This window comes from Acanthochromis polyacanthus, chromosome 5, assembly GCF_021347895.1.
Source record: "Acanthochromis polyacanthus isolate Apoly-LR-REF ecotype Palm Island chromosome 5, KAUST_Apoly_ChrSc, whole genome shotgun sequence".
Lineage (NCBI taxonomy): Eukaryota > Metazoa > Chordata > Actinopteri > Pomacentridae > Acanthochromis > Acanthochromis polyacanthus.
In genome coordinates, this window is record NC_067117.1 from 43,766,726 (window position 1) to 43,778,512 (window position 11,787).

At 41.4% G+C, this 11,787-nt stretch overlaps 1 protein-coding gene across 1 annotated transcript; it reads left to right on the forward strand.

Moving 5' to 3' along the window:
- The first annotated feature begins 339 nt into the window (after window positions 1-339).
- kiss1 (KiSS-1 metastasis suppressor) lies at window positions 340-11,209 on the forward strand. The gene is made up of 3 exons (XM_051948232.1): window positions 340-448; window positions 9,716-9,842; window positions 10,870-11,209. The coding sequence occupies exons 2-3, from the start codon at window positions 9,752-9,754 to the stop codon at window positions 11,088-11,090; spliced, it is 312 nt and encodes a 103-aa protein (XP_051804192.1). The 5' UTR covers window positions 340-448; window positions 9,716-9,751; the 3' UTR covers window positions 11,091-11,209.
- Window positions 11,210-11,787: the final 578 nt, after the last annotated feature.

Genomic DNA, 11,787 nt, shown 5'->3' on the forward strand with positions numbered 1-11,787 from the left:
ATTTCAATAGAAACAGAGAAAAATAATAAAACTACTTTTCTTGTGTCACAGAAATGCATGTCCTTCCATTGTATATTTTTAGTTTCTATTATTGAGCCCACTTCACTTTTACACAGTGCTTATTGTCATGACCTCTACGGTTCTGTCTTGAGCACAAAACTCATCTCATGTCTATTATGGAAAGACCAATGCAGTAACAAACCCAATCAGAATGCAGACATGGGAATCAACATTTGGAATGTCACTAATCTCTGTGAGACCAAATTCCATGAAGAGATGGATGAACAGGAAGGAAATGAAGAGTAATTGTGCAGTGTGTGTGCTGGTAAATATGTGGCACCACACACCACCACCAGTGATGATGACGCAGTTGGTGTCATCCTATAAAGCAGACCTTTAGCCCAGGCAGTTCCAGGGGTCTCTGTCAGCACCAGCATTCAGGACACAGGTAAGTCCAGAGCATCACTTTTTATGTCTGTCTCTATCAGAGCTTTGTTTGATGACATGAAGGTGAAATTATGATGGCAAAAACTTCCACAGTCCTGGCAGCAGTATGCATGTGTCTGTGTGAAGCAGAGAAAATGAGTGTTTTACTGTTATTATGGCTGCAAAGTCAACATGCTTGTGGCTGTTGTCACCATTAAGGAGCAACAGCACATTGTTTTGTGATCAAACACATAACACCACATTGTGGTTTGGTGGGCTGCACGGATCAACAGTTGTACTAGAAAAGTGCATTATTTACAGAAGCACAACATGGAAAACATAGTAGTGGCTGAATGGAAACAGAGCATAAGGGAACAGGGCAGGAAGATGTTTTTATTCAGTCAATGACAGAAAAGGAGTGAAAGAAGACTAAGAGTTTACAGAAATGCATGCAGATCTTTGTTTTGGATCCATGTTTATGGTGAAATAAATGCAGTATCTGTCCAGACGGTGGAGTCAGAACACAGTCTTTTGAAACCTGTGGCAGATGTTCTTTCATGTTGTTGTTGGTCTTTATCTACAGTTCAGATACTTTCAGTGCTTTCATCAAGTTAAGCTGAGGCTGCTGTCATTAATGTTAAAGACGTCATCCCAAATACTCGACAAATTAAGGTTGAAAAAAAAAGTCACAGCAGTCTGTCTAATAGCTGCGATGTTCCAGTCTGGACCAAAGTGATCAGTGGACTGAGTGGTGAGGTGAAGGTTATAGTTCACAGAGCTTAGCTACAGTAAAGCTGCATTTGCTACTCACTGCTTAATGTATGGCAACATTTTTGGTGAAGGTCCAAGGCTACACTGACATAACTACCACTACAGAAACCAAGATCATGGTCTCTGTGTACTATTTTATATGCATGGCACATTACAAACATGACCAGGGACTAAAAGAACAGACACTGATGAATTATTGATCAAAAATCTGTCAAGTTTTTCATCTCTTCGGGGTGTGCTGATGCTGAGGTCAGTGTGACGCATTCCCCAGCAACAAGGTTCCTGGACCAATCAGTGTCCCTGTCTGCAGCCCAGCCTCCACAATAATACTGCTGCGTTCTTATACAACTACACTGCATTCTCAATTATGTTTTAACTGAAACATATCTTTTGCTGGATTAAATTTGTTGATAACACATCACATATCATGTAGAATTGACATTGATTTTATACCTTCACCTTTGCTCCTTTTTGGGAAACCAATCATACATTAGACGGGGCAGTACTCGTCACCATGGTAACCCAGAAATTGGTAGAGATGCTTCAAACATGTAGTGTCAAATTTGATCTATTTTTCTACCCTTACCCTAACCCGAACTACATCAAAATAATAGAACAAAGGGACCCCTGACTAAGTATTGACAGAGCACACATGAAAACACTCAGATTTCTGCGTTATAAATCCTTTTTTGAATGGATCTTTCCTGATCTGTTGAAATAATCTGTTATACGACTGATTTTGGGTTGGTGGTTCATGAGCTGTAAGCTGTTATCATCAAAGTAAAACATAAAGACTTGAAAACTTTCAGTTTATGTACTGTGTCTAGAATATGCATCATTTTCACTCTGAGCAATTTCTGATGAAAAATCTTGAACTATTTCCACTATTTTCTAATCATATGAGATGCTCCTGTGCTTGAGCTGTACAGTCTGGTGGATCAGTCTGTAGCTGTCTGCAGGGAGCAAGGGTGGAGGTTGTGGAGTCTGATAGCAGCAGGCACAAAGAAACTCCTTCACACACTCTTTCTGAAGGTGGAGCACTCTGGGAGGCTGATAGTTTTACCTGTGATGGCCACCTAGCCCATGTCCCACTCCACAGAGTTTGAAGAGGACTCGTTGCTTCTGTCTGCTGCTACAACAACACCGTCCCAGTAGATGGCTGCAGAGAAGATGGCCGATGTAATCCCAATGTCATAAAACAGGTGGAGGAGTGTCCTTCCGACGTCAAAGGATCTGACTCTCCTTGGGTGTTGGAGTTGACTCCAGTGGCTCGATTTTTTTTCAATCATGTCATTTTTTTTTTAAATTCCGGAAATAGGAGAGACATAATTCACAAGATAACAACACTAACTTATGCATATAGCACTTTTTGAAAACAAAGTGCTTTGCAATAAAACAAATGTTAAATTAGAGAAGTAATTCAACAAATAAATAAAGTTGAAAACATGCAACAAAAACAAAAAAATGTCATGACAACTTCAGGCCAAGTTTTATATTTCACATTTAGAACAAAAGCTACTGTGTATAGTGCCGTCTAGCAAAAAGGATTATGATTGCCCTGGGCAGGACTATCCTGCTACATACCATTTTGTCAACACTTTGTGGCAAGGACATGGAGGTAGAAAACCATGGAGCTTCAGGAAAAGCAGATGGTAGTGGGGCAGCAGACTGAAGACAGCTGGAGGAGGAAAATACATTTTTGAGTTTGTTGTTTTTAGAAGGGAATGGTACATGTGTTGACTGACTAAGTTGATGGTCTGTAAGTGAGACAGATTATAGCCAAAACTGAGGTGTGACGGGGCGCTAGCGAGATGAGAGCAGTGTAGACGTGTTTTTCTAGAGCTCCTCACAACACGCCATATCTCATGATTCAAAACCAATTTGTTGAACTCCTGACTCGCTTTTTCTGTTGTCCTTTATTTTGTTTTTACACCACCAGTAAGTGGAACATAAAAATGTCTGTTAAAACTGGATGAAGTGGAAAAGGAGCTGGCCATGTGCTGGCTAACACAGCAGCTAATGCTAGCTGCACTCAAGCTAGCAAGAAATCACCGGATAGGTTACCAGTTGAGGAGGAAGACGAGCTTCCACTCGCTTGGGACAGGTTGTCATGTATGCCTCTGTTTTCCTTTAACCAGCAGTTTGATGAGTTTGAGCAGAGTTTTCAGAGCATTTTGTCCACCAAGTGGGAGCTAACTGAGAGAATGACTACTACCGAGAGTCAGGCTGCAGGTCACGAGCAACGTATCCACGTGATGGAAACTTCAGTCACTGAACTGCAGAAAGAGAATAAAGTGCTGCGGGCCAGGCTGTCGGATCTTGTAGTTAGATTCAAGCGCAACAATATCAAAACTGTTGGAATCCCAGAGGGTGGGAAGAAAGGAAGGCCGACTGAGGTTGTGTCTACCAGATTCCTAAGCTGCTAGGCGACTTCACCAAGCCGGTAGTTAATGACAGATTGCACCACGTCCAACAGCCCAAACCCCCAGAAGGATCCAGACCCCCCATGATAATCACACGGGTGCATCTAGCCCAGGAGAAGGAAAAGATTCTGCAGCTCGGGAGACAGAGTTCGATGGAATACCAAGGTAACTGAATCCTAATCTTTCCCGATTACACTGCGGAGGTGATGGAGCAGCGGCGGAGCTTCCATGAGGTGCTGCAGCTGCTGAGAGAGCAGGAGATTCGACACGGTCCGTGTACTTTACGGCCATCCGTTTTCCGGATTGATATGGTTAAACGAAAAATGGGAAACCATCCGATTTTCGATTTCCGTTTGGATGAAGGTAAACGAAAAACGGGAAACGAGCCGTGTCCCGTTAACTTTAGCTGTGATTAATGAAACTAGTTGTAATTCACAAATGTGGTTGTGCATGATGAGAAATGTCTGCAGAACAAACCACATGATGTTAGGACATCACCTGAGTAATATAGATGGGGGATACATTTTCTGACAGGTGCAGACAATCAGCCTGAAATAATGTGTATCCTCCTCATTACATGTTCTGGTAGATCCTCCTGTATCGTCATTTGTCTGTGTTCAGAATTTCTGAATAAATGCTATGAAGTTTTGATGATGAACAGAGAGGGGATTTAACCAAAAACAAACAAAACAAAAACGCCAATATCTGAAGATAAGATACCCTGGTGGAATTGAGTCTGGCAGTGTGATAAAATGCTCACAGTGGTGTTGATTTTACTGTATCAGAAGTTGGACAGATTGCTCTAAAGATTGAATTACAGCGTTTGAATCTAGTTCCCACCCAGAGGGTATTGAGCCTACGTTTAGTTAGCAGGGTGATCGCATAGCAACATTACACTTTATTACAAAAAGGAGAAGGAAAAGACATTGTTGGGCAGCGCGATGAATACTATTAACTGGGCAACACGCCATGTATAGCAAAAGCATTTATTCAGACAGAAATGTCACGTGCTGCATTACCAAACATGTTTGACAATCAAAGCATGATCGTAACAATCCACATTTTGTTTTATTAATAATCTACGCTGATATCTAAACACAGGATTATAACGCCACCCTTCCGAATGCATGCGCGCTCCCGCGGCAGGGCATACAATTTCTATCGGGGGTAACTACTTTGACACGACACCTGTCCAAGGCAAAGCGAGACACATGAAAGGGAATGACGTTTGTATTTTATTTCCTGACTTGTGTGAAATAAACCCACAGTAGAAAATCAGATATAGGCTCGTTTTCCGTTTTTTGATTTTCGATTTCCAAACGAAAAACGGGACACGGCTCGTTTCCCGTTTTTCGTTTACTTTCATCCAAACGGAAATCGAAAATCGGATGATGTCCCGTTTTTCGTTTACCCATATCAATCTGGAAAACGGATGGCCGTAAAGTACACGGACCCGACACTTGCTACGTTTCCTGTCCAGACTCCACATCCATTACAAAGGACAAGTAAAAACGTTCAACCATCCGGATGAGGCTAAGACTTTCATAAATCAAAAACTCTGAAAGCTACATTTTCTAGACGCAGACAAAGAGAGTCTAAACGTGTTCTGAGCAGACTTTTACCTTAGTGGTTTTTGTTTTCATTGCTAAATTTACTCTTTTCTTTACTCTGTGTGCCAATGAGGGGCGGTTAGATGGAGGTGTTCTTTTTTTATTTACCGGAAATCTTAGATGATGGTAAATATACTTTGCTTGGGGAAGCTTTGAGTGTGTGTGTGTGTGTGTGTGTGTGTGTGTGTGTGTGGGGGGGTTAATTGTTAATTGTTTTGGCTGAATATTAACTTTGTATTTCACCCTAATGCAAAAGGTACCATCTGTGAACAATGCTCTGGACTTCATGTCCTGGTCTCTTGGAACATATGCGGTTTGGGTCACCCAATTAAACGAAGCAAAGTTTTTTCACATTTTAAATCACTGAAATGGGTTCTGTAAAGCGTCTTGAGACGATTTGACTGTAATTGACGCTATATAAATAAAATTGAATTGAATTGAATTGAATTGAAATCTGACATTTTTTTTTTTTTTTTACAAGAAACCCATGTGAAAGCCGCCCAGCTCAGGAAACTCAGGGCTAACTGAATCTCACAGTCACCATTCACATCAAAAGCCCGAGGCGTCGCCATTCTCTTTCAGAAGATTGTGTCGTTTTGATTTCAATCATCTAGTACTGACACAAACAGCAGGTTCATAATTGTAACTGGACATATCAGTTAATTTACTGTTTCTCTAGTGAATATATATGGGCCGAACAAGGATGACTGAGCTTTGTTTTGAAAGGTGTTTTATCTGACTCCAGATGATGAGTCAAGCCACACAGTGATCGGGGGTGATTTTAATTGCTACCTGGACCCATATTTGGATAGGCTGTCTTCTGCCCCCCCACCTAATCCTCTTGCTGTACAAACCATTAATAATTTGATGAAAACAAAGAAGGTGATGGATATCTGGAGACTGCAGCATCCGTCTGATCAGGATTATTCTTTTTAATCTACACAGATCATACACACAAATCAGTTGTTTTCTGGTAGATTCCAGATTAATTTCTAACACCAACCACACTAAATATCACAACATAATAATATCTGACCACAGTCCTGTTAATCTCTATCTTAAATTGTGCTCCTCTAGACAAGTCTACAGGTGACGTTTTAATCCCTATCTTCTAGAGGACCAGGCTTTTAAAACACACATCACTACACACCACAATGGGGAGGAGAATGACACAATACTGTGGGAAACTATTAAAGTGTATATTAGAGGGCAAATTATTTCTTATGAAGCAACACTGAAAAAGACTAAGCGAGGCAGAGTGGAAGAGATTGAAGAAGAGCTACAAACTGTTGAGCAGGTCTACAGAAATACAGTACTCCAATCAGATTATAACACAATTCTTAAAGTATGAGTATAATACGATTCTGGGAGAACAAATAGGCAACTTGTTATTGAAACTTAAACGGAGGCACTTTGAGCTTGATGACAAGCCACAGAAGTCACTGGCAAAGCAGTTAAAAGGAGAACAAGCAAAACGAGCAATTTATAAAATAAAATCTATATCTGGAAAGACGCTTACAGACTTAAAGGACATAAATGAATGTTTCAAAGAACTGTACTTGGAAAAATTCATCCATCCATTCTCTCTACACCGCTTTATCCTCACTAGGGTCATGGGGGGTGCTGGAGTCTATCCCAGCTGACTCAGGTGAAGGCAGGGGACACCCTGGACAGGTCACCAGTCTGTCACAGGGCTTATACTTGGAAAAATACACTTCAAAATCAACAGCTACGCAGGAAGATTTCAATTTTTTTTTTGATTCTCTCCACTTTCCAAAAGCTGATGCAGCTTTCAGGGAAAGACTGGACTCAGATTACAGGATGCTATCAGAGCATTCCCTACAGGCAAAGCAGCGGGTCCGGATGGGTTTGGGTCAGAGTTCTACAAAGTCTTTCACGGGGTTCTTGTACCCTCTCTGTTGAGAATGAGATCCGAGACATGCTTGGACACAGGCAGCTTCCACCCTCTCTCAGTGAAGCAAATATTTGTGTTTTACTATAAAGGACAGGGATGAAACAGACCTGGGTAGCTGCAGACTTATTGCCCTACTAAACGACGATCTGAAGAAATTTGACAAAATCTCTAGCAAAACGGCTCAATAAAAAAGTAGGAAATATCATTCACCCAGACCAAACAGGATTTATTCCGGGCAGGTACTCCTTCTGCAATGTCAGCAGAATCCTTAATATCATATACACAGATTATGGCAAAAATGACAGAGCGGCTACATTGTCCTTAGATGCCCATAAGGCGTTTGATATGATAGAGTGGCCTTATCTACTTCACACTTGGATTCGGCAACACTTTCATAGAGTGGGTCAAAATATTGTATAGCAACCCAAAATCTCCCATTCTTTGGAAAGGATCAAGCAACACTTTAATGAGGACAGATCAATTGAAGAAGATTGAGAACAGAAGTTTATTGCAGAATGTTAACATTTTATGACAGGTGTTTTGGTGGTTAGACTCCAGTGAGAAATGTTATCAGGCAGCGGGCTCCCAGGTAGGAGGAAAAAAATGAGTATAGGACGTCCAAAGAAAATAAAGAAAGCACTCTTACCATGGTGCTAGAGCTTTGACTATAGAGAGGATAAAATAATGATTAGACAGATGCCACACACAAAAGCTCATGATGTTCCTGCAGCAACAAACGAGTGAACTGGGTGAGACGTTTCACATGATGGAAGCAGGGTTAGAGACAGAGCAGAGACAGATTACAACCAAAGCTAGACTGGTATGACAGCTTACAAAGGGCAGAGACCGACTCAAAAATGGGCTAGACACAGAGCCAATGATGGGCCGCAGAGACACAAATGAATTATTGTTGAGCCAACTTCTCAACCAATCAGCTGTCAGATAAGGTGAGACAGATTCCCATCATGTCCTCAGACTGTGCAGTTGTTGAAAGTCAGCTGTGGTGTCTGGCTACAAAACCTGCGACACCAGCGACTGCAGATCCAAGATGTGTAGCTCCAGGTCCAGAGACTCTCACAGAGACAACAAACACAGAACCATCGGAAAAAACAAAGTTAGTGACATGTAATGGTGATATATAACTGTGTGGAAAAGAGAGCAAGGAGAGTAGGGGAGAGGTGCTCATCATGGGAAGTTACAGCCTTGAGAGATTACACACTGTGCTGCTAATGGAGGGGCAAGGAGAGTCCAGGGGGCTGGGGGCACCATGCTTTGCTGCTTGTGCTTTGGCTGGAGTGGGCTTTTGGTCCTCTCATAATCTCCAGGTGCATGACTTGGAGACTGGAGCTGGACGGGCAGGTTGGGAAGCACCACGACAGACCGCTGTGTTGTGTAGTTAGCTGACAGCAGATGCAGAGCAGGAAATTTAAAGGCAATCATATGATTAGACCAGTGTTGTATCAGTACTATTTGTCACACCTGCAGTGTGCAGCTGTATTCCTCAGAAATAAAGTATATTTTCAAATATGGGACTGTGAGTGACATGGATTGTATAAGGAGTAATCAGTCCTATACAAGTCCTCAGCAAAGGACTGAATCAGGTCCTTAAAGTACATTTCTTGTGTGAGGTTCCTGTTTGAATTGCTGCTGCAAATCATTCAATAGTGAACCACACTGGTACTGGCACTAAATGACGGACACAATTTCAAAACCCTCATCAAACACGACAACAAAATGCCTCCACGCTCACACATTTGGAAGCGGTATCCCCATAAAAAGAAGTCTAGTTCCTGGAACCATTTAATTTGAATGTGGCTTCATCACTCCACACAATCTTTGTGGGAAAGCGTGCATTTTCGGTACATCGTTCCAAGTACCACTCGCAATACTGTACTCTTTGATCTGGATCATCATCATTAAGAGCATGGAATAATCTTGGAATGTAACTTTTCCATTGACGTTTCATGATGCGATGGACAGATGATTTTGAAATGCCTACCTCATACTAGCTTGCCGCACAGACTTTCTTGGACTTTGCTGAAATGTTTCCAGCACTCTTTCTTCCTTTGTTAGACTTCTTTTTATGGGGATGCCTAAAAGACAAAGTCTACCAATGAGACCTGCAACAGTCACTGAATTGAGGGCAACCATTGAACGTGAATGCACGCAGATACCAAGGAACTGCTTCACGGTGTGTGCTGTTCCATCGCTTCACGTTGTCAGCAGTGTCTGGACCAGAACGGACATCAGTTTGAGAACAGGTGGTGACAAAACAATAGAATGATGTTTGTAAATTCTTTTACATGTTGAAAATTAAACGAATTATAATAAACACCGAGTTTACAATTATTTAAAGTGTGTATAGATTTTTTTGGGACACCCCGTATATGCATTTCTTAATATCATTTGACAATGAATATCATGAAAGTAAAGTAGACTTGTTGCTTTGTTGAATTTTGGGGGGGGGGGTTGGCTGTGGTAAATGCCTATAGGACTAAGAATGTTGAAACTGGCTATAACTGAACCTCCACTGGGAATAATAGCTAACTAACCATTTTGTCCAATTACAGAGGAACTTCAGCTCCTCCACCAGACTGACTGTCACGATGCCACCACTAATTGTTGTCCTGATGGTAGCTGCTTTGTCAGCAGAAGTCCACACCAGCATCAGTTTGAAATCCACCTTCTACAGACAAGGTACGGACTGAGTTCTGAAAACTTGTTAAAGCATTCTGCACCAATACTTGATCTTTAGATCCCGCACTAAATATCATGAGATCAACAGCAGCAGCTTACTCCACAAAGTTAACCGAGCATGGAGATAACTGAATTCCCACGTAGTCAGTTGAAAACAAAGGAGTGAGCACCTTTACGTTGTTGAGAATCCTCTCCTCCTGACAAGGTGCAACGTATGATAGTGTGGTTTTTCAACAATTTAATGCATCATCAGCTCCGTTCTGGATACAGCAACCTGCCCTAACAGGAAGTGCAGAGTTATGGATGGCCTGCTTGCAGGGCAAAATAGAACTATAGTTATGCAGGCCTACCTGGCTGACACTGGAGCCCACTGTGTCCCTCCACCTTCATCACCTTCATTATCGTCAGGTGCTAGAAGATTCTGGTGCTTTGAGTATGGTGATGAGCTTTAATAATGGAGAGGAGACTTGCAGGCTTATGTAAAGTGCAGGCAGAGCGTCAGCATATTGTTGGGTTGCTAGATGCTACCTTTGGCTGTTCTTCCCCAGCATGGAGGCTGGGACTGTTTACTGAAGATACTGCAGCTGAACTGCTGTAGCAGGCACAGAAATGTTGCCACTGTGCATGAGGTATCCGGTGGCTCGTTAGAGGCTTTGGAAGGAGGCCTTTTATAGCTGTGATAATCGCCAATGAGCTAGAAGAGGTAAAGCAGCTACTAAGGCCCAGGGGTCCTCAAAACAGCCTCCTCCTGCCTAACAATCCTCAGAACCTGGTCAGAAGAATAAGAAGCCCTATTCTAGCCAGGGGCTGCACACTGGTATAGTGGTTAGCACTTTCACCTTGTAGCAAGAAGATCCCCGGTTTGAATCCCGGGGTGGGCGTGGGATCTTTCTGCATGGAGTTTGCAGGTTAAATAATGGATGGGTTTTCAGTGTTCGTTTTTACTTCTGTTTGTAAAATCCAGTTATATGTATGAATGAGCTGACTAACACTGAACATGGAGATCTTTGTTTTGTTTGTCTTTCAGACCAGGCAATACTCAAAGTCCTGAGAGATTTAAGCCAAGCATCAACAGTGCAGTCAGCAAAAAGTTCTGGGAATTCACTTGTTGAAATCCATTCAGCTGATGGAATATTTCCCAGACCAGGATGGTGGATCGCAAAGATGGTGTTCCCTCAAACCATAAAGAAACGTCAAGATTTATCCTCATACAATCTCAACTCCTATGGTCTACGTTATGGAAAATGACACTGCACCTGATTGATTAGTTCTTTTTTCATGTTAGATCTGCTATTGTCATTGATTTCAATTTGTACATTTATAGCTGGTAAAAAGAAAACATCATTAATAAAGGCTCCAAAAAATCATTTTAAGATTAATAAAGGTCTTTTGTCTTTGTTGGATCCTCTACAGAAGAGAGAAGGAATGTTAACATTAAACCCTAAAACTAGATTCAAGCACATATTACAAACCACAAGTTCAGAATTTGTAAGCCATGGTTCACAAAATGATCTTGACATACCTACTGTGGCCAAGTTTGTGCACGCATGCATACGTGAACACACATAGACTGTATCTGTAGTTGAATAGTGGTGGTAGGTCAGAAAAGTGTTGAATTAATAATGTTTGTAAATCGTTTTCCTCGGTTTTTGAAAACAATTTTTATTTTATTTAGTTTTTTGCAAAATAGTAGACAATTTTCCATTTGTTGCAATACAATATTCATTTCACAGTGACATGCTTCTAAACAAAAAATAAAAGAAGAAAAAAACACAATATATAAAACACATCTGGTGTGATGAACAGAGTCTTTGGGGATACTTGCTTATTCTGTTACTGTTTGTGTCTTTTTAGTGATTGATATATGCATTAGCCATTTTTCACAGTCTGTTGCAAAGCTTTCTTCTTTTATTTTTAATTTGTATGTGAGCTTTTCCATTTCTAG